General features: G+C 38.2%; 1 protein-coding gene across 1 annotated transcript in view; it reads left to right on the top strand.

The window, feature by feature from the left end:
* FARSB (phenylalanyl-tRNA synthetase subunit beta) overlaps positions 1–20159 on the top strand; it is a 173905-nt gene that overhangs the window by 20238 nt on the left and 133508 nt on the right. Inside the window, exons 11-13 of the mRNA XM_053709960.1 lie at positions 8387–8448; positions 9571–9778; positions 18071–18151. Of these exons, the coding sequence (XP_053565935.1) occupies positions 8387–8448; positions 9571–9778; positions 18071–18151 (351 nt within the window). The remainder of the gene's footprint in view (positions 1–8386; positions 8449–9570; positions 9779–18070; positions 18152–20159) is intronic.

A 20159-nucleotide genomic window follows, 5' to 3' on the forward strand; every position in this document is an offset into this window, starting at 1 on the left:
GTGGTTGTCTTCTACATTCTGAGCATAATGTGGAGGACAACTTCCTCTTTGAAATACTTAAAATGCAAATTCACAACTTCATTTACAGCACTGTTTTTCAAACCTGTACTCGGGCCTCCCCAACAGGCCAGGTTTTCTGAATTACCTTGGATGAGATCGGGTAAATTTACCATGTTCTAATCAGCTGATTATTTCACCTGTGTTCTAGTTCAGATATCCACAAAATGTGGTCCGTTAGGGAGGCCTGAGGACAGGTTTGAAAACCATTGATTTGCAGGTACAAATTTGGGCCTAGATTTAGAGTTCGGCGTTAGCCGTGAAAACCAGCGTTAGAGGCTCCTAACGCTGGTTTTAGGCTACCGCCGGTATTTGGAGTCAGTGATTAAAGGGTCTAACGCTCACTTTTCAGCCGCGACTTTTCCATACCGCAGATCCCCTTACGTCAATTGCGTATCCTATCTTTTCAATGGGATCTTCCTAACGCCGGTATTTAGAGTCGTTTCTGAAGTGAGCGTTAGAGCTCTAACGACAAAACTCCAGCCGCAGGAAAATAGCAGGAGTTAAGAGCTTTCTGGGCTAACGCCGGTTCATAAAGCTCTTAACTACTGTGCTCTAAAGTACACTAACACCTATAAACTACCTATGTACCCCTAAACCGAGGTCCCCCCACATCTCCGCAACTCTATTACATTTTTTTAACCCCTAATCTGCCGACCGCCACCTACGTTATACTTATGTACCCCTAATCTGCTGCCCCTAACACCGCCGACCCCTGTATTATATTAACCCCTAACCTGCCCCCCTCAACGTCGCCGCCAGCTACTTTCAATAATTAACCCCTAATCTGCCGACCGCCACCTACGTTATACTTATGTACCCCTAATCTGCTGCCCCTAACACCGCCGACCCCTATATTATATTTATTAACCCCTAATCTGCCCCCCTCAACGTCGCCGACACCTGCCTACACTTATTAACCCCTAATCTGCCGAGCGGACCTGAGCGCTACTATAATAGTTATTAACCCCTAATCCGCCTCACTAACCCTATCATAAATAGTATTAACCCCTAATCTGCCCTCCCTAACATCGCCGACACCTAACTTCAATTATTAACCCCTAATCTGACGACCGGAGCTCACCGCTACTATAATAAATGGATTAACCCCTAAAGCTAAGTCTAACCCTAACACTAACACCCCCCTAAGTTAAATATAATTTTAATCTAACGAAATTAATTAACTCTTATTAAATAAATTATTCCTATTTAAAGCTAAATACTTACCTGTAAAATACATCCTAATATAGCTACAATATAAATTATAATTATATTGTAGCTATTTTAGGATTAATATTTATTTTACAGGCAACTTGGTAATTATTTTAACCAGGTACAATAGCTATTAAATAGTTAAGAACTATTTAATAGTTACCTAGTTAAAATAATTACAAAATTACCTTTAAAATAAATCCTAACCTAAGTTATAATTAAACCTAACACTACCCTATCAATAAATTAATTAAATAAAATACCTACAATTACCTACAATTAACCTAACACTACACTATCAATAAATAAATTAAATACAATTGCTACAAATAACTACAATTACATAAACTAACTATAGTACCAAAAATAAAAAAGAACTAAGTTACAAAAAATAAAAAAATATTTACAAACATAAGAAAAATATTACAACAATTTTAAACTAATTACACCAACTCTAAGCCCCCTAATAAAATAACAAAGACCCCCAAAATAAAAAAATTCCCTACCCTATTCTAAATTAATAGAGTTAAAAGCTCTTTTACCTTACCAGCCCTGAACAGGGCCCTTTGCGGGGCATGCCCCAAGAAAATCAGCTCTTTTGCCTGTAAAAAAAAACATACAATACCCCCCCCCCAACATTACAACCCACCACCCACATACCCCTAATCTAACCCAAACCCCCCTTAAATTAACCTAACACTAAGCCCCTGAAGATCTTCCTACCTTGTCTTCACCATCCAGGTATCACCGATCCGTCCTGGCATCCGGTGCTGAAGAGGTCCAGAAGAGGCTCCAAAGTCTTCCTCCTATCCGGCAAGAAGAGGACATCCGGACCGGCAAACATCTTCTCCAAGCGGCATCTTCGATCTTCTTCCATCCGGTGCGGAGCGGGTCCATCTTGAAGCAGCCGACGCGGATCCATCCTCTTTTTCCGGCGTCTCCCGACGAATGACGGTTCCTTTAAGGGACGTCATCCAAGATGGCGTCCCTCGAATTCCGATTGGCTGATAGTATTCTATCAGCCAATCGGAATTAAGGTAGGAATATTCTGATTGGCTGATGGAATCAGCCAATCAGAATCAAGTTCAATCCGATTGGCTGAACCAATCAGCCAATCAGATTGAGCTCGCATTCTATTGGCTGATTGGATCAGCCAATCGGATTGAACTTGATTCTGATTGGCTGATTCCATCAGCCAATCAGAATATTCCTACCTTAATTCCGATTGGCTGATAGAATACTATCAGCCAATCGGAATTCGAGTTACGTCATCTTGGATGACGTCCCTTAAAGGAACCGTCATTCGTCGGGAGACGCCGGAAGAAGAGGATGGATCCGCGTCGGCTGCTTCAAGATGGACCCGCTCCGCACCGGATGGAAGAAGATCGAAGATGCTGCTTGGAGAAGATGTTTGCCGGTCCGGATGTCCTCTTCTTGGCGGATAGGAGGAAGACTTTGGAGCCTCTTCTGGACCTCTTCAGCACCGGATGCCAGGACGGATCGGTGATACCTGGATGGTGAAGACAAGGTAGGAAGATCTTCAGGGGCTTAGTGTTAGGTTTATTTAAGGGGCGTTTGGGTTAGATTAGGGGTATGTGGGTGGTGGGTTGTAATGTTGGGGGGGGGTATTGTATGTTTTTTTTTACAGGCAAAAGAGCTGATTTTCTTGGGGCATGCCCCGCAAAGGGCCCTGTTCAGGGCTGGTAAGGTAAAAGAGCTTTTAACTCTATTAATTTAGAATAGGGTAGGGAATTTTTTTATTTTGGGGGTCTTTGTTATTTTATTAGGGGGCTTAGAGTAGGTGTAATTAGTTTAAAATTGTTGTAATATTTTTCTTATGTTTGTAAATATTTTTTTATTTTTTGTAACTTAGTTCTTTTTTATTTTTGGTACTTTAGTTAGTTTATGTAATTGTAGTTATTTGTAGCAATTGTATTTAATTTATTTATTGATAGTGTAGTGTTAGGTTAATTGTAGGTAATTGTAGGTATTTTATTTAATTAATTTATTGATAGGGTAGTGTTAGGTTTAATTATAACTTAGGTTAGGATTTATTTTAAAGGTAATTTTGTAATTATTTTAACTAGGTAACTATTAAATAGTTCTTAACTATTTAATAGCTATTGTACCTGGTTAAAATAATTACCAAGTTGCCTGTAAAATAAATATTAATCCTAAAATAGCTACAATATAATTATAATTTATATTGTAGCTATATTAGGATGTATTTTACAGGTAAGTATTTAGCTTTAAATAGGAATAATTTATTTAATAAGAGTTAATTAATTTCGTTAGATTTAAATTATATTTAAGTTAGGGAGTGTTAGGGTTAGATTTAGCTTTAGGGGTTAATCCATTTATTATAGTAGCGATGAGCTCCGGTCGTCAGATTAGGGGTTAATAATTGAAGTTAGGTGTCGTCGATGTTAGGGAGGGCAGATTAGGGGTTAATACTATTTATGATCGGGTTAGTGAGGCGGATTAGGGGTTAATAACTTTATTATAGTAGCGCTCAGGTCCGCTCGGCAGATTAGGGGTTAATTATTGTAAGTAGCTGGCGGCGACGTTGTGGGGGGCAGGTTAGGGGTTAATAAATATAATATAGGGGTCGGCGGTGTTAGGGGCAGCAGATTAGGGATAATGTAAGTTGCGGCGGTTTACGGAGCGGAAGATTAGGGGTTAATAATATAATGCAGGGGTCAGCGATAGCGGGGGCGGCAGATTAGGGGTTAATAAGTGTAAGGGTAGGGGTGTTTAGACTTGGGGTACATGTTAGAGTGTTAGGTGCAGACGTAGGAAGTGTTTCCCCATAGGAAACAATGGGGCTGCGTTAGGAGCTGAACGCTGCTTTTTTGCAGGTGTTAGGTTTTTTTTCAGCTCAAACAGCCCCATTGTTTCCTATGGGAGAATCGTGCACGAGCACGTTTTTGAGGCTGGCCGCGTCCGTAAGCAACTCTGGTATCGAGAGTTGCATTTGCGGTAAAAATGCTCTACGCTCCTTTTTTGGAGCCTAACGCAGCATTTTTTTGAACTCTCGATACCAGAGTTAATTTTATGGTGCGGCCAGAAAAAAGCCCGCGGAGCGTTAACAGCCCATCTACCGCCAAACTCCAAATCTAGGCCTTGGAATCCCAAAACCCATTATTCAGAAATCTAGACTTTTTCATTGATATTTAAAAAAAAAATCTTAAATTAATACCAATTTTTTTCCTTTAGTTAGAGTTTTGTTTGCCTTCGTTTTCGGTTGTTTTTTTGTGTTCTAAAATGCAAATATCCTATTTTAGATGTAAACATACAAATATTCCAAAATCTAAAGCTTTTCTGGATACCAAGCATTTTGGATAAAGGGTTTTGTAAAGTCTCCAGCAACACGAGTAGCTACAAGCCCCAAAGCAAGGCCTCCTTACATAAGCATGTCACAATGAACTCATTTAATAAGTTACATGCCAAATTTAAAGGGACACTAAACCCAATTTCTTTCTTTCATGATTCAGATAGAGCATGCAATTTTAAGCAACTTTCTAATTTACTCGCATTATCGAATTTTCTTCGTTCTCTTGCTATCTTTATTTAAAAAAGAAGGCATCTAAGCCAAGGAGCCAGTAATTTTTTCGTTCAGAACCATGGACAGAATTTGTTTATTGGTGCTGTTCAATCAGCAAGGACAACCCAGGTTGTTCACCAAAAATGGGCCGGCATCTAAACTTACATTCTTGCTTTTCAAATAAACATACCAAGAGAATTAAGAAAATTTGATAATAGGAGTAAATTAGAAAGTTGCTTAAAATTGCATGCTCTATCTGAACCACGAATGGGAAAAAAATTGGGTTCAGTGTCCCTTTAACCCCTTAATGACCACAGCACTTTTCCATTTTCTGTCCATTTGGGACCAAGGCTATTTTTACATTTTTGCAGTGTTTGTGTTTAGCTGTAATTTTCCTCTTACTCTTTTACTGTACCCACACATATTATATACCGTTTTTCTCGCCATTAAATGGACTTTCTAAAGATACCATTATTTTCATCATATCTTATCATTTACTATAAAAGAAAATATAAAATATGAGGAAAAAATGGAAAAAAACACACTTTTTCTAACTTTGTCCCCCAAAATCTGTTACACATCTACAACCACCAAAAAACACCCATGCTAAATAATTTCTAAATTTTGTCCAGAGTTTAGAAATACCCAATGTTTGCACGTTCTTTGCTTTTTTTTTGCAAGTTATAGGGCAATAAATATAAGTAGCACTTTGCTATTTCCAAACCACTTTTTTTCAAAATGAGCGCTAGTTACATTGGAACCCTGATATCTGTCAGGAATACCTGAATATCCCTTGACATGTATATATTTTTTTTTTAGAAGACATCCCAAAGTATTGATCTAGGCCCATTTTGGTATATTTCATGCCACCATTTCACCACCAAATGCGATCAAATAAAAAAAATTGTTCACTTTTTCACAAATTTTTTCACAAACTTTAGGATTCTCACTGAAATTATTTACAAACAGCTTGTGCAATTATGGCATAAATTGTTGTAAATTTTTCTCTGGAATCCCCTTTGTTCAGAAATAGCAGACATATATGGCTTTGACGTTGCTTTTTGGTAATTAGAAGGCCGCTAAATGCCACTGCGCACCATGCGTGTATTATGCACAGCAGGGAAGGGGTTAATAAGGGAGCATGTAGGGAGCTTTTTGGGGTAATTTTAGCTTTAGTGTAGTGTAGTAGACAACCCAAAGTATTGATCTACGCCCATTTTGGTATATTTCATGCCACCATTTCACCGCCAAATGCGATCAAATAAAGAAAAACGTTAAATTTTTCAAAATTTTAGATTTCTCACTGAAATCATTTACAAACATTTTGTGCAATTATGGCACAAATGGTTGTAAATGCTTCTCTGGGGTCTCCTTTGTTCAAAAATAGCAGACATATATGGATTTGGTGTTGCTTTTTGGTAATTAGAAGGCCGCTAAATGCCACTGCGCACAACACGTGAATTATGCCCAGCAATGAAGGGGTTAATTAGGTAGCTTGTATGGAGTTTGCAGGGTTAATTTTAGCTTTAGTGTAGAGATCAGCTTCCCACCTGACACATCAGACCCCCTGATCCCTCCCAAAGAGCTCTCTTTCCTCCCCCACCCCAAAAATTGTCCCCGCCATCTTAAGTACTGGCAGAAAGTCTGCCAGTACTAAAATAAAAGGTATCCTTTTTTTATATATAGCATATTTACATATGCTGCTGTGTAAGATTCCCCCCTTAGCCCCCAACCTCCCTGATCCCCCCCAATACAGCTCTCTAACCCTCCCCCTCTGCCTTATTGGGGGCCATCTTGGGTACTGGCAGCTGTCTGCCAGTACCCAGTTTGCATGTAAAAATGTCTATTTTTTTTTTATTTTTGTTTTTTCTGCAGTGTAGCTTCCCCCCCCCCCCCAAGACTAATCCCCCACCCCCTCCCAGATCCCTTAGATTACTTTATTCAGGGATTTTATCCCTCCTTTCTCCCCATAATAAAAAAACCCTTTCTGTAGTGTAAGTGGTTCCCACCCGCTCCCTCCCCGTGCACGCGCGCGCGCCCGTGCGCGCCCCCGGCGATACCGATCCCGCCCCCCTCTTTTACCAAGAAGCCATCGATGGCCGCCCACCCACCTCCCACTTCAGCTCCCACCCACCAACGAATGCGGCCATCGATGTCCGGTGCAGAGAGGGCCACAGAGTGGCTCTCTCTGCACCGGAGGGGTAAAAAATGTTATTGCAGGATGCCTCAATATCGAGGCATCCTGCAATAACCGGAAAACAGCTGGAAGTGATCAGGATCGCTTCCAGCTGCTTTCCACACTGAGGACGTGCAGGGTACGTTCTCAGGCGTTAACTGCCTTTTTTCTGAGGACGTACCCTGCACGTCCTCAGTCGTTAAGGGGTTAAGTAACTAGAGACCTCTTTAAAGGGACATTCCAGTCAAAATTTAAATGCACATGGATGAATAACATCTTTGAATAGAAACATACTTGCAATATACATGTATTGGCAAAAATACTTCTAGTAAAAGTTATCACTGGTTTAGTGTTGGCATTTTTCTCTGCACGTGCATGTGAAGCATAGCTAGATATTCTCAGTATATCAGCATTTTAAATACTAAAACTGCTCAGACCACCAGTGGGGCTTGTATTCTGTGAACAATTAACAAATTGAGTCATTACCAGATGGTACAAGCACTTTAGGCTCTCTGAGTAAGTACTGAGTTTAAAATGCTGGTGCACGGTGTATACTTAAATACACTTTTGAAACAGCTATAACTTTTTATTAGAAGCATTTTTTCTAATACATGTATATTACAAAAATGCTTCTATTCAAAACTGAAATGCATCCAAGTGTATTTCATTTTTTGCTGGAATGCCCCTTTAAGAAGCTTCTTTCCTGAAAATAAGACTTTTAAAAAAGCAAAATAACATGTACCAAAATCAATCCTATCCTACACATGCCCCCAGCATCATCTTAAAAGACAGCAGTAATGGATTTTTAAAAAAAAATATATACTTCACTAAGCAATCACCAAATTACAAAATATCTGCAAACAAAATAAATATTTTAGAAACCTTTTGGAACTGTAATTTTGTTAGCATATTTGTTATAAAATCTTCTCGAGTATTGCGGCTAATTAGAGATGGATACAAATGAGATAATATCAAGCAATTACTATTCAGTATATTATATTATATTAGGGTTGGTCGGGGTTCTCAATTCCATGGAATGCATTCCAGCCGGTCTGGATGCAATTGTCAAACTACGGTTTTTGGACTTAAACTGCAAGAGAAGAAGGGAATAAATAAGGCCATTACTTTGCAAGATTTTTCCCCCACTGTGCATTGATAGAAATTCTATTGGGAGTTAATTTCTAGAATTTCTAGTTTAATGTCTTTTACATTCCCAGAGGTTTCTCAGGTATAAGTCCCAACTTATTTAATAAATTATATCCTCCCCCCCCCCCAAAAAAAAACAACAAAAAAACGTCATATCAGATGTAGACAAACAACAATTTGATAAAAATGACTTGCCTGTCTCTAGTAGCAATGATCCTTTTGAAGGGTTGTAAATATTATTTACATTGCAGGAACTGGCATACAGAAAAGAGACGCTACTTGCTGAAAAAATGAACAGCAAAATTGGTATCAGGTAAGAAGTACAAAGTTCATAATGTGCAGTGTCTTGCAAGCATATATAAAATACTATGGGGTAGATTTAACAAATGTCGGGCGGACATGATTTGCTATAGCGAACCATGTCTGCCCGACAAAGCTAAATGCAGACAGCATATGCTGTCTGCATTTACCATTGCGCAAGCATTTCTGGTGAAATGCTTGTGCAATGCCTCCCCCTGCATATTCACGGCCAATCGGCTGCTAGCAGGGGGTGTCAATCATCCCATCGTATCTAATCGGGATTATTGCAGTCTACCACCTAAAAGGTGGTGGACAAGTTAAGGAGCAGCGGTCTTATGATCGCTGCTTCTTAAGTGATGTTTCCGGCGAGCTGGAAACATCAGGTTTAGCAAGCAGCGTTGGCTGCTTGATAAATCTTCCTCTGATATCTACTATTTATTTTTATTTGTGTTGGTTAAAAGTGTCATTTTTTATTTGTAGGTTTCGTTAAACATAATAGCAAATGTATTTACCTAAAGGCCTGGTTACTAAATATATCTGTTCACAAAAAAAGTAGTATCTAGAGACGGAAAGAATCCATATGCAGTTATTGCTAAGTAACTCTGTACAGAGGTTGTGTGTAACAGTAATTGCATCAAACTGTGTATAAGTTTATTTGTTATGTAATAACCATTTGTTTTCAACATAATGTTGCAATTACGATAGAAAATATGCACAGTCTGACTCAAAGCTACTTCAGCACTTTTGAAAATATACATGTATGGTTAGAACGTACCCTTCACACCGGCTATTTAAACACATGGTTCTTTAAACCACAGCATTTTTTCACTGCGGTATATGGTGCTCACTCATTTACCCAACATCTACGCATACTTTTTCTACTCTCAAAGTGTATTATGCTGTCCAGGAATCCAATGAAATGTTTTAATATATTCCTGAACTATCTTGAAAATTATATGATCATAGTGAAATACAAGCCATTGGGTTGTTTCTTTGTACAAAGTTCATTTTATTAAGAATAGTTAATTATAGAAAATACATGTTATTACACTTTAGAGTTTGATAATCCAGTAAGTATTTTTTTTATTAAAATAAAAAACCCATATACAAATCAGTTTTTGTTCCCTCTGCACAGTGAGACACCATCTAGCCTGGCCAAGTTGCTCACACGGATGTGCCTGAAGTCTTGTGTGTTGGAAGATGGAAATATAATTGAAATTGAGATACCCCCGACACGAGCAGATATTATTCACGCCTGTGACATTGTGGAGGATGCTGCAGTTGCTTTTGGCTTTAATAACATTAAAATGACCATTCCTAAGACATACACCATAGCAAACCAGGTTAGTATAAATCTCCCTTTAGCACTTAAATGTTTGTTAGTTCAACCTTGAATCTTTGTTCCTAACATCATAAAATATTCAGAATGGTCCGTATTTTAAAGATATGCACGCTAAACAAACGGGTAGAAGACTGAGCATTTGTTTTTATTTGATGAATTCTAAACACATAGTAATAAGATAGATATGCATGGAAAAGAAAATATACTCAATATATATTATTATTATTATTATTATGAATCAGTATCAATAGTTGTACCAGAATGAATGTGGAAAGCTATATATATTGGTACAAAACTAAAGAAAGCGTATACTGAGAGTGGAATTTAACTTAAACAGCTATAATGCATATGAAAGAACACTATTTAAACATGGAAAATATGTTCTATTGCATGTTACAAAGTATTAAATTAGGAACTCTGTACACATAACACATTTTCTAATTGAGGCCATAACAATGGTCCAGAATTTTCTTGTTGAAATCGCATATCTTGGTTAAAGGGATAGTAAACCCAATTTTTTTTCTTTCATGATTCAGATAGAGCATGCAATTTTAAGCAACTTTCTAATTTACTCCTATAATCAATTTTTTCTTGGTTCTCTTGGTATGTTTATTTGAAAAAGCAGGAATTTAAGCTTATGAGCTGACCCATTTTTGGTTCAGCACCATAGATAGCACTTGCTGATTGGTGGCTAAAATTAACCACCAATCAGCAAGCACTACCCAGGTGCTGAAACAAAAATGGAAGGGCTCCTAAGCTTAAAAGCCTGCTTTTCAAATAAAGATACCAAGAGAACAACAAAAAAATTATTATAGGAGTAAATTAGAAAGTTGCTTAAAATTCAATGCTCTAACCGGAACACTGAAATAAAAAAATTGTGTTTTAGTATCCCTTTAATAACATGGTGGATAAAAATCTAATTTCTTTCCTATGGCATGGAAAGTCCACGAAACATTCTAATTACTAGTGGGATATTCACTCCTGGCCAGCAGGAGGAGGCAAAGAGCACCCGAGCAGAGCTGTTAAGTATCACTTCCCTTACCCATAACCCCCAGTCATTCTCCTTGCCTTGATCACGGGAGGATTGCGAAAGTGGTGTCTGAAGATTTTAATCCTTTTAATGGGTACTTTCCCTGGCAAGCAAGGATTGGGGCTATGCTGTGTCCATGTCAGTCTCTTAAGTAAGAGTAATGGTGGCTATTAGCAGTTAGAAGACGGCGAGGTGGTCTTTGCTTAAAGGGCCACTGTAAGTAAATATTTTCTATGCCTGTTACTAACTAACTACCCCAAATACGCTTTTTATCAATAGCATTTCATTAACATATCTCTACCGTATATCAGAAATCTTGTCTGCAAATGTAATTGTTTTCCAAACCCACTCCGTGGGTATCCTTTGCTCTGTACTAATCCGTTTACAATACCTAGGTTTCAAAATGGCGCTTTAAACACAAAGTTATTGGTTTAAGTATTTTGAACATGCAGTGCTGAAAATAGTGGGCAGGATAACGTGACATCATCGGCGAATAAAAGATATAACTTTTAGAACGTTATGAAACTTCGTTTTGGAGAAAATATAGGTCAGTAGGTTTTAATTAATGTTTATTAACTTTAATATGTTAGTTGTTTAGCTTAAAAATTATAACAGAAAGTAATCCTTTAAACTTCTAACATTATTGCTACCCCTATTATTGAAAGCCATCTGAGACCTCTGCAGCTATGCATGCTCGGTCAATGGAACGGGGACTAATCAGATCTATCGCAGAAGATAAATTAGGATTCCCAAACAAGAGTCTCACTCTCGTGGTGGGTTTCACAGGACCATCTGTCTCGGGGCACATGCTTCCTGATACCTTCATGGGTAATTGTGACCACGGACGCCAGCCTGTTAGGCTGGGGAGCAGTTTAGGGTTTCTTAAAGACACAGGGTATGTGGACTCCAGAGGAGTCGTCTCATCCAATAAACATCTTGGAGTCGAGAGCAATTTTCTATGCTTTAATAGCTTGGCCTCAACTAGCTTTAGTCCGATTTATCAGATTTCAGTTGGACATCACCTCAGTGGCCTACATCGATCCCCAGGGAGGAACTCTGAGTTCCTTGGCAATGAAGGAGTTGACTCACATTCTCCAGTGGGCAGAGTCTCACAATTGCGATCTCTCTGCCATCCACATACCAGAGGTGGACAACTGGGAGGCGGATTTTCTGAGTGGGCCCTCCACCCAGAGGTTTTCACAATGATAACTCCCAGATGGGGGGTTCCGGAGTTGGATCTGATGGCGTCTCGTCAAAACGCCAACCTTTCAAGATACGGTTTAAGGTCAAGAGATCCTCAAGCCGTTCTGGTAGATGCTCTAGCGGTTCCTTGGCGCTTCAATCTAGCATACCTGTTTCCTCTGTTTGTGTTGCTTCCACGAGTAATTGCTCGCATCAAACAGGAGAGAGCTTCTGTAATTCTAACAGCTCCTGCATGGCCTCGCAGGATCTGGTTCGCGGATCTGGTGACTATGTCATCTCTTCCCCCGTGGAGGTTACCTTTCAGGAAGGACCTTCTACTTCAGGGTCCCTTTCTTCATCCAAATCTGGTTTCTCTGAAGCTAACTGCTTGGAGATTGAACGTGTAAGTTTGGTTAGACGTGGCTTCTCTGAGAAAGTCATAGATACTATGCTTCAGGCTCGTAAACCGGTTACTCACAGAATTTACCATAGGGTATGGTGTAAATACCTTCATTGGTGTGATTCAGAAGGTTTTTCTTGTAACAAAGTAAGGGATTCCTCAAATTTTGGATTTTCTTCAGGAGGGCCTGTAGATGGGTTTGTCAGTCAGTACTTTTGAAGGATCAGATTTCTGCTCGGTCTATTCTTCAGCATAAACGTCTGGCAGTTCTGACAGATGTTCAGTCTTATGTTCAGAACTTGGTCAGAATCAGGCCTGTGTTGAAATATGTTGCTCCCCCTTGGAGCCTTAACCTTGTTCTTAAGGTTTTGCAGCAGGCTCCATTTGAGCCGATGCATTCTGTTAATATTAAATTACTATCTTGGAAGGTTTTGTTTCTTCTTGCTATTTCTTCTGCTCGCAGAGTTTTCAAACTTTTGGCTATGCATTGTGATTCCCCTTACCTTATTTTTCATGCTGATAAGGCGGTCCTTCGTACTAAGCTGGGGTTTCTCCCTAAGGTAATATTAATCAGAAAATTGTTGTTCCTTCTTTTTGTCCTACTTCTGCTTCCCAGAAGGTATCGTATTTTGCATAACTTGGATGTTGTGCATGATCTTAAATTTTACCTTCAAGCAACTAAAGATTTTCGGCATACTTCTTACTTCTGCCCTGTTTGTTGTTTTCTTTGGTAAGCGTAGGGGTCAGAAGGCCACTTCTACCACTCTTTCTCTCTGGTTGAGAAGTGTTATCCGTTTAGCTTATGAGACAGCTCGACAGCAGCCTCCTGAGAGAACTACAGCTCTTTCCACTGTTTCATCTTCATGGGCTTTCAAAAATAAAGCTTCTGTGGAGCAAATCTGTAAGGCTGCCACTTGGTCCTCTATACATACTTATTCCAAATTTTATACTTTTGCCTCAGCTGAGGCTTCTTTTGGGAGAAAAGTTCTTCAAGCGGTGGTGCCTTAAGTTTAGGTCAGCCTGTCTTGTTCTCCCTCCCTATTCATTCTGTGTCCTCTAGTTTGGGTATTGGTTCCCACTAGTAATTAGAATGTTTAGTGGACTCTCCATGCCATAGGAAAGAAAACAAAATGTATGCTTACCTGATAAATTTATTTCTGGGCATGGAGAGTCCACGACCCGCCCTTATATAAATTAAGACGGCAGTGTTTTTGTGTATAGTCCTCAGGCACCTCTATACCCTTGTGTTATCTACTTTTTCTGTTTACCTTCGCCGAATGACTGGGGGTTATGGGTAAGGGAAGTGATACTTTAAAGGGACACTGAACACAAATTTTTTCTTTTGTGATTCAGATAGAGCATGAAATTTTAAGCAACTTTCTAATTTACTCCTATTATCAAATTCTCTTCATTCTCTTGGTATCTTTATTTGAAATGCAAGAATGTAAGTTTAGATGCCGGCCCATTTTTGGTGAACAACCTGGGTTGTTCTTGCTGATTGGTGGATAAATTCATCCACCAATAAACAAGTGCTGTCCAGAGTTTTGAACTAATTAAAAAGCTTAGATGCCTTCTTTTTCAAATAAAGATAGCAAGAGAACTAAGAGAAATTGATAATAGGAGTAAATTAGAAAGTTGCTTAAAATGTCATGCTCTATCTGAATCACAAAAGAAAACATTTGGGTTAAGTGTCCCTTTAACAGCTCTGCTGGGGTGCTCTTTGCTGCCTCCTGCTGGCCAGGAGTGAATATCCCACTAGTAATTAGAATGTTTCATGGACTCTCTATGCCCGGAAAGAAATACATTTATCAGGTAAGCATACATTTTGTTTTTTATTTAAAACATATTTTTAAATGCTTTTTGAGGAAAATATATCTATCTATATAGATTCAGTTTTTAGTTATAAAGCAAGATGCTGTATATTCATGGTTATCATGTTTTTTTTGGTAAATTAATTCCATTAATCCATTCACAATGTCATGCTCTCCTAGAGGTTTCTGTAAGATTATTTTGGGCAATTTTTCTTGAAGATATTATCACATATTATTGGTTTTGTTGTTTTCAAAACTGTGAATTTGTGTCCGCAGAAATAACATGCCCCTTCTTCACAGCAAAAATGTTATAAAAAATACAAATTAAAAAAAAGAACAGACAGATTTGAGAAATAGACCATAAATGGACATAATCATGAAAGAAAACTCTTGGGTTTCAGATAGAGCATGCAGTTGTCAGATTTACTTCTATTATCAAATTTTATCAAATGCTCTTTTGGGACCTACCAGAACACATAGGATGAGACAGTGACAAGCAGCTAGCTCACAGCAGTGCGTTGCTTCCAAGCCTACCTATGGAAAATTGTTAAAAATTGCATGTTCCTACTGAAAGATTCATTTTCACTTTACTGTCCCTTTTAAGCCTTTTTGTCAACCCATTGCCGAGCCAATTCTGAGCTTTTTTTTGCTACCTAGATTTAAGCCCTATTGTAATCGTATATATGAGCGAACCACACAGAAAAAAAAAATATATATATATCATTTTTTTATTTATGTAGCCACATGTGAAATAATGGCCCATACAGGCTTTTTGTGGATTATAATGTATATTAGAGAGGCTCCATGGTGCAGTATAGAAATAAAACAATTTATTTTTTGCAAGGTGTTCACTGTTACCACAGTAATCACCTGACCATATACAAACACAATTCATATCTTATTTTAGGAGAGGGACTTGTCTAATTGGAAATAAATGTTATTAGGGGTCTGTAGACATAATTTTTTTTTCTCATACTGCATATAGAGCAGTATTGCAAACCAAATCACTGTGTGTTGTGTTTACTTTATTTCTAAATGATCTGGTTTGCAGTACTGCAGGCTTTTCTCTTTCAAATGAGGGGTCTAGGAGCTTTGTAGCTGCTATGGGAGCTGAGATCTAGGGGTTAGAAAATCCTCCCCCTATCCAGCTCCCTAGTAGCTACCATTGAATCCGGCCTTAGGCCCTTTATGATGTCACCATGTGCGTATTTGGTGACATCTTACGGAAATCCCATGAAGCCTGGGAGTGCCGCCCACTACGCCACCGAGGGCTAGTCATAGGTAGGTAGCGATGTGCAACATGAGAACGCCCCATCATGCTCATCGAAGAGGTTAATGCCATTGCTCCCTTGCAATTCTCCCCGGCAAATCTATGTACACAGAATCAACCCATACTAAGTTTCAAGAAGCTCACTGAATAGAAGATTGTTTGGAAAGGAATAGATCTGTGCAAGGACCTAAGTTTGAGGAAGGAGGGGCAAGCAGTAAAAATGAAATATAATATTATTGTTTTAGTTTAATAAAACTATTTAAATTGTTGTTATTATTAAGGTAATCATTATTTTTGTCCTTCCAATAAAGTATAGCTGAAAAGTTGATAAAACATGAATGATTAACCTATTAAATTGGCGATAGTTTACCTCCCAATAATTTACATAATATACATATCTAATGATATATAACCAAAACAGTAATGGTCATATATAACTGGAAACATAATCTGAAAAGTTATTAATTAAAAAATTAAAACCAAGATTTAAGTTGATTTAAATCGGTCTTACTGACTAGTGATTTAAATCATAATTTACATCACTTATGATTTAAATCAAATTCACATTGGTTAATTGCATCCTCCACAGGAGACTAACCCTTTTTAGTAGGGAGCTCAGACTGAAACACCAAAGCTTTAAAGTTGTTTTTTTTGTAGCTGATACAACCTCTTCCTACCAGTGACCATTTGTCCAGTCTTCTGGCCAAGATGTACAGGTACCGATAGCTTACCAGCAAGATTTATTCTACAGTGGGTAGAAACTCGTCTTCTGGACATTACAGAATTACATCTGCAAGCAACTGTCAGTGCAAGTGTCTCAGCTGATTTTTCTGGTTGAGTGTCTTAAAAGGGACATTCCAGCCAAAATTGGAATCCCCATGGATGCATTTCAGTTTTGAATAGAAACATTTTTGTAATATACATGTATTAGCAAAAATGCTTCTAATAACAACTATTGCTGTTTCAAATGTGTTTTTAAAGGGACAGTCAAGTCCAAAATAAAATTTCATCATTTAAATAGGGCATGTAATTTTAAACAACTTCCCAATTGAATCTTATCACCAATTTTGCTTTGTTCTCTTGTTATTCTTAGTTGGAAGCTAAACCTAGGAGGTTCATATGCTGGTTTCTTAGACCTTGAAGACTGCCTCTAATCTGAATGCATTTTGACCACTAGAGGGCTTTAGTTCATGTGTTTCATATAGATAACATTGAGCTCATGCACGTGAAGTGACCTAGGAGTAAGCACTGATTGGCTAAAATGCAAGTCTGTCAAAAGAACTGAAATAAGGGGGCAGTTTGCAGAGGCTTAGATACAAAGTAATTACAGAGGTAAAACCTGTATTATAACTGTGTTAATTATGCAAAACTGGGGAATGGGTAATAAAGGGATTATCTTTCTTTTTAAACAGAAATTCTGGTGTTGACTGTCCCTTTAAGTATGTACTGTGCACCAGCATTTTAAACACAGAACTTGCTCAAAGAGTCAAAGGTGCTTGTATCATCTGGTAATGACCCAGTTTGGTAATTGCTGACATGATACAAGACCCACTGGCACTCTGAGCAGCTGCAGTACTAAAAATGCTGGTGCACTGAGAATATCTTGCTATGCTTCACGGTGTGCAGAGAAAACCAGTGATAAATTTTACTAGAAGCATTTTTTCCAATATATTTATATTGCAAATATGTTTTGATTCAAAGATGTAATTCTTCTATGTGCATTTACATTTTGGGATATCCCTTTAATATATCAGTCTTCAATCATTTAATCATCTGACTGTTTGCAGATTCCAGTAAAAAATCTGAAGTTTTCAATTAGAGAGGATTAACCATCACTTTCCAGTAGATACTTTTGACCACCTCCATTTCTTCTTTTCCATCTGCAAGAAATACAACTGTACAGAGTAGAGGTGGTGGCTTTTCACTATTGTCTAAGACATCCTTAGTTCTTCTTATGAGACGTCAGCAGACAAACTTTGTAATTTTCTCCATACCTACTCTCTCACCAGTAAATAAAAGAGCCTATGTTGAAGCTCACAAATATATATATATATAACGCTGCAATCGCCCGTGGGTGCATTCAAAGTGCAAACCTAGATCCGAAAATAGGAAGCACTCTCCGGGGCTTGAATTAAAAATATTTAATTCACAAAGTTCAGTGACGTTTTGGAGATGTTATCTCCGTTCTCAGACCTCATCTCCATCTCCGAAACATCACTGAACTTTGTATCTTTATTTGAAAAGCAAGAATGTAAGCTTAGTAGCCGGCCTATTTTTGATTCAGAACCTGGGTAGCACTTGCTGATTGGTGTTTAAATGTAGCTACCAATCAGTAAGCGCTACCCAGGGTTCTGAACCAAAAGTGGTCCGGCTCCTAAGCTTAGATTCCAGCCTTTTCAAATAAAGATACCAAGAGAACAAAGAAAAATTGACAAGGTGCATATTTAATCCCTGTAAATAGTTTTTTTTTTTTTTTTTTTCTTGGTACACTGTTTTTATGCTTAATCACTTGCTATGTAATGTTTGAATAAACAAGTTCTCTTTAATTAAGATGGGGAAGAATGAGAGGCATCTGACGTTATTTCTGTTTTTCTCTTTAGTTGCCGCTGAATAAGCTCACTGAATTGCTTCGTCAGGACCTGGCTGCAGCTGGATTCACAGAAGCCCTAACATTTGCACTGGTATATTAGTACATTTTCTAAATCTCCTCCAATTTTTATTTTTATTTTTTGGTATTTCCCAATTAAGGTTTATTCACATGTTTTGTCAGACATAGTTGAGAATTTATGTGGGAATTATAGTACAGAATAACCACCTAATATTAAAGGGATAAGAAACCCCCAAAGTTTTCTTTCCCACTGGGTAATTCTCTGATGCTATCGTTAAGTCAATATTGAAATCATATATATTTATGGTATACACCATTATTACACTATTTACTATTTAGAATTTTGGATACTTACATATTCCTCTATCCAATGTTACATTATAGTAGAGCTCTCTCTCTCTCTCTCTCTCTCTCTCTCTCTCTCTCTCTCTCTCTCTCTCTCTCTCTCTCTCTCTCTGTCTCTGTCTCTGTCTCTGTCTCTGTCTCTCTCTCTTTTTCTCCCTGTCTCTCTCTCTCTTTTTCTCTCTGTCTCTCTCTCTTTTTCTCTCTGTCTCTCTCTCTCTTTTTCTCTCTGTCTCTCTCTCTTTTTCTCTCTGTCTCTCTCTCTTTCTCTCTGTCTCTCTCTCTCTTTTTCTCTCTGTCTCTCTCTCTCTCTTTTTCTCTCTGTCTCTCTCTCTCTCTTTTTCTCTCTGTCTCTCTCTCTTTTTCTCTCTGTCTCTCTCTCTTTTTCTCTCTGTCTCTCTCTTTTTCATATGCCCAGTAGAGGGCTTGTTTGAGAAGGTCATGTGACATGATACACAGAGAAAATCTTAGGTTCAAACATGGCAGCTCTTTACATCCTGCAGGCAAAGGCTTAGTAGGGAAATGTTAAAATGGTTGCTTAGAGTGATAATCGATAAATGTATTTTTTACGTACATATACTTTTTGTTTATTCTTTGCTCTCATGTAATGTTTGTTAATTCAAGCACTGTGTTATGTCCCTTTAAAGTATATGGGGATTTTTGTAGATACAGTTTTAAAAACTTTTCTAAAGCATTGTGATTGATCCATTGAACATACGGTCTTTGGATATTGATTGGTAGATGGGTGTAGAATTATGGTGGTAAATATTTAGAAAATAGTGCTGTTTTACATGGCAGGTCTGTGCTAGTTTGCAGATTAGGGCTGCTATTTAGAATCTTATTCTGCTCTGTGGTGAGGTGACTAGCAGTGCACATGTATTCCAGCTGATTCTTTTTTTTAAAGAGGTTGGGAATTTGAGAGCCCAGGATAAACCGATCCATTGGAATCAAATGAGGGAACGGGATTCTGCCATCTGCTCTTTGTTGAATTACTTTCTGTGTAGTCTGGTGGGTGCATGATCCTTTTATGCGCCTATTGGCCTCCAGTTATTGCACTTGCTTTTTGTGCTTGCTTTGAACAATTGGAGCATGTGACACAGCACCACATGCAATATTACAGGTGATTCCCAATTATTTCCCCTGATCTCAATGCCATTTTTCTGGTTGGGGGGGGGGGGGAGACAATGTAATAATAATGGTCGCATGAAGGACCTTAGCAGATGGCGGATCAGACCGGAAAGCAACAGGATGAAGACACAAATTGCAGGCTCTGCTCAGTTAGTGTAGGGTAAAAAAATATAAACTTTATTAATTCCAATATAAAAATATAGTGTTCCCAGGCAAAGGGCATACACGGGAAGGACTGTCTTATGCGTTTCACACCCCCTAGTGGCACTTAATCAGAGATTCCACAAGTCCACATACTAGGCCCATGTAGAATAAAGTAAGTCTTATGTGAGAGTTCTCAGAACAGAAAAATGTCATGTACCGTTAATTGTCCTCAAAATAAATTTGCTTTAAGCAAGAGCCTTGTTCACCTGTCTTTAGATATGCCTCTACCTGCCCTTTATAAACCATAAGAGGTGACCAGTCCTTAATTTGTTGCTTTTCAGTTAGAGAGATTGAACTGTGTGGGAAATTAATCTACTGCAGACTTTCCTATTCAGAGAAAAGAAAATGGATAAACTGTGATTTAGGATAAAAATGAGATTTAATACATTGAGAAATGTGTTTTAAGG

This window comes from Bombina bombina, chromosome 4 (assembly GCF_027579735.1).
Source record: "Bombina bombina isolate aBomBom1 chromosome 4, aBomBom1.pri, whole genome shotgun sequence".
Classification (NCBI taxonomy): Eukaryota; Metazoa; Chordata; class Amphibia; order Anura; family Bombinatoridae; genus Bombina; species Bombina bombina.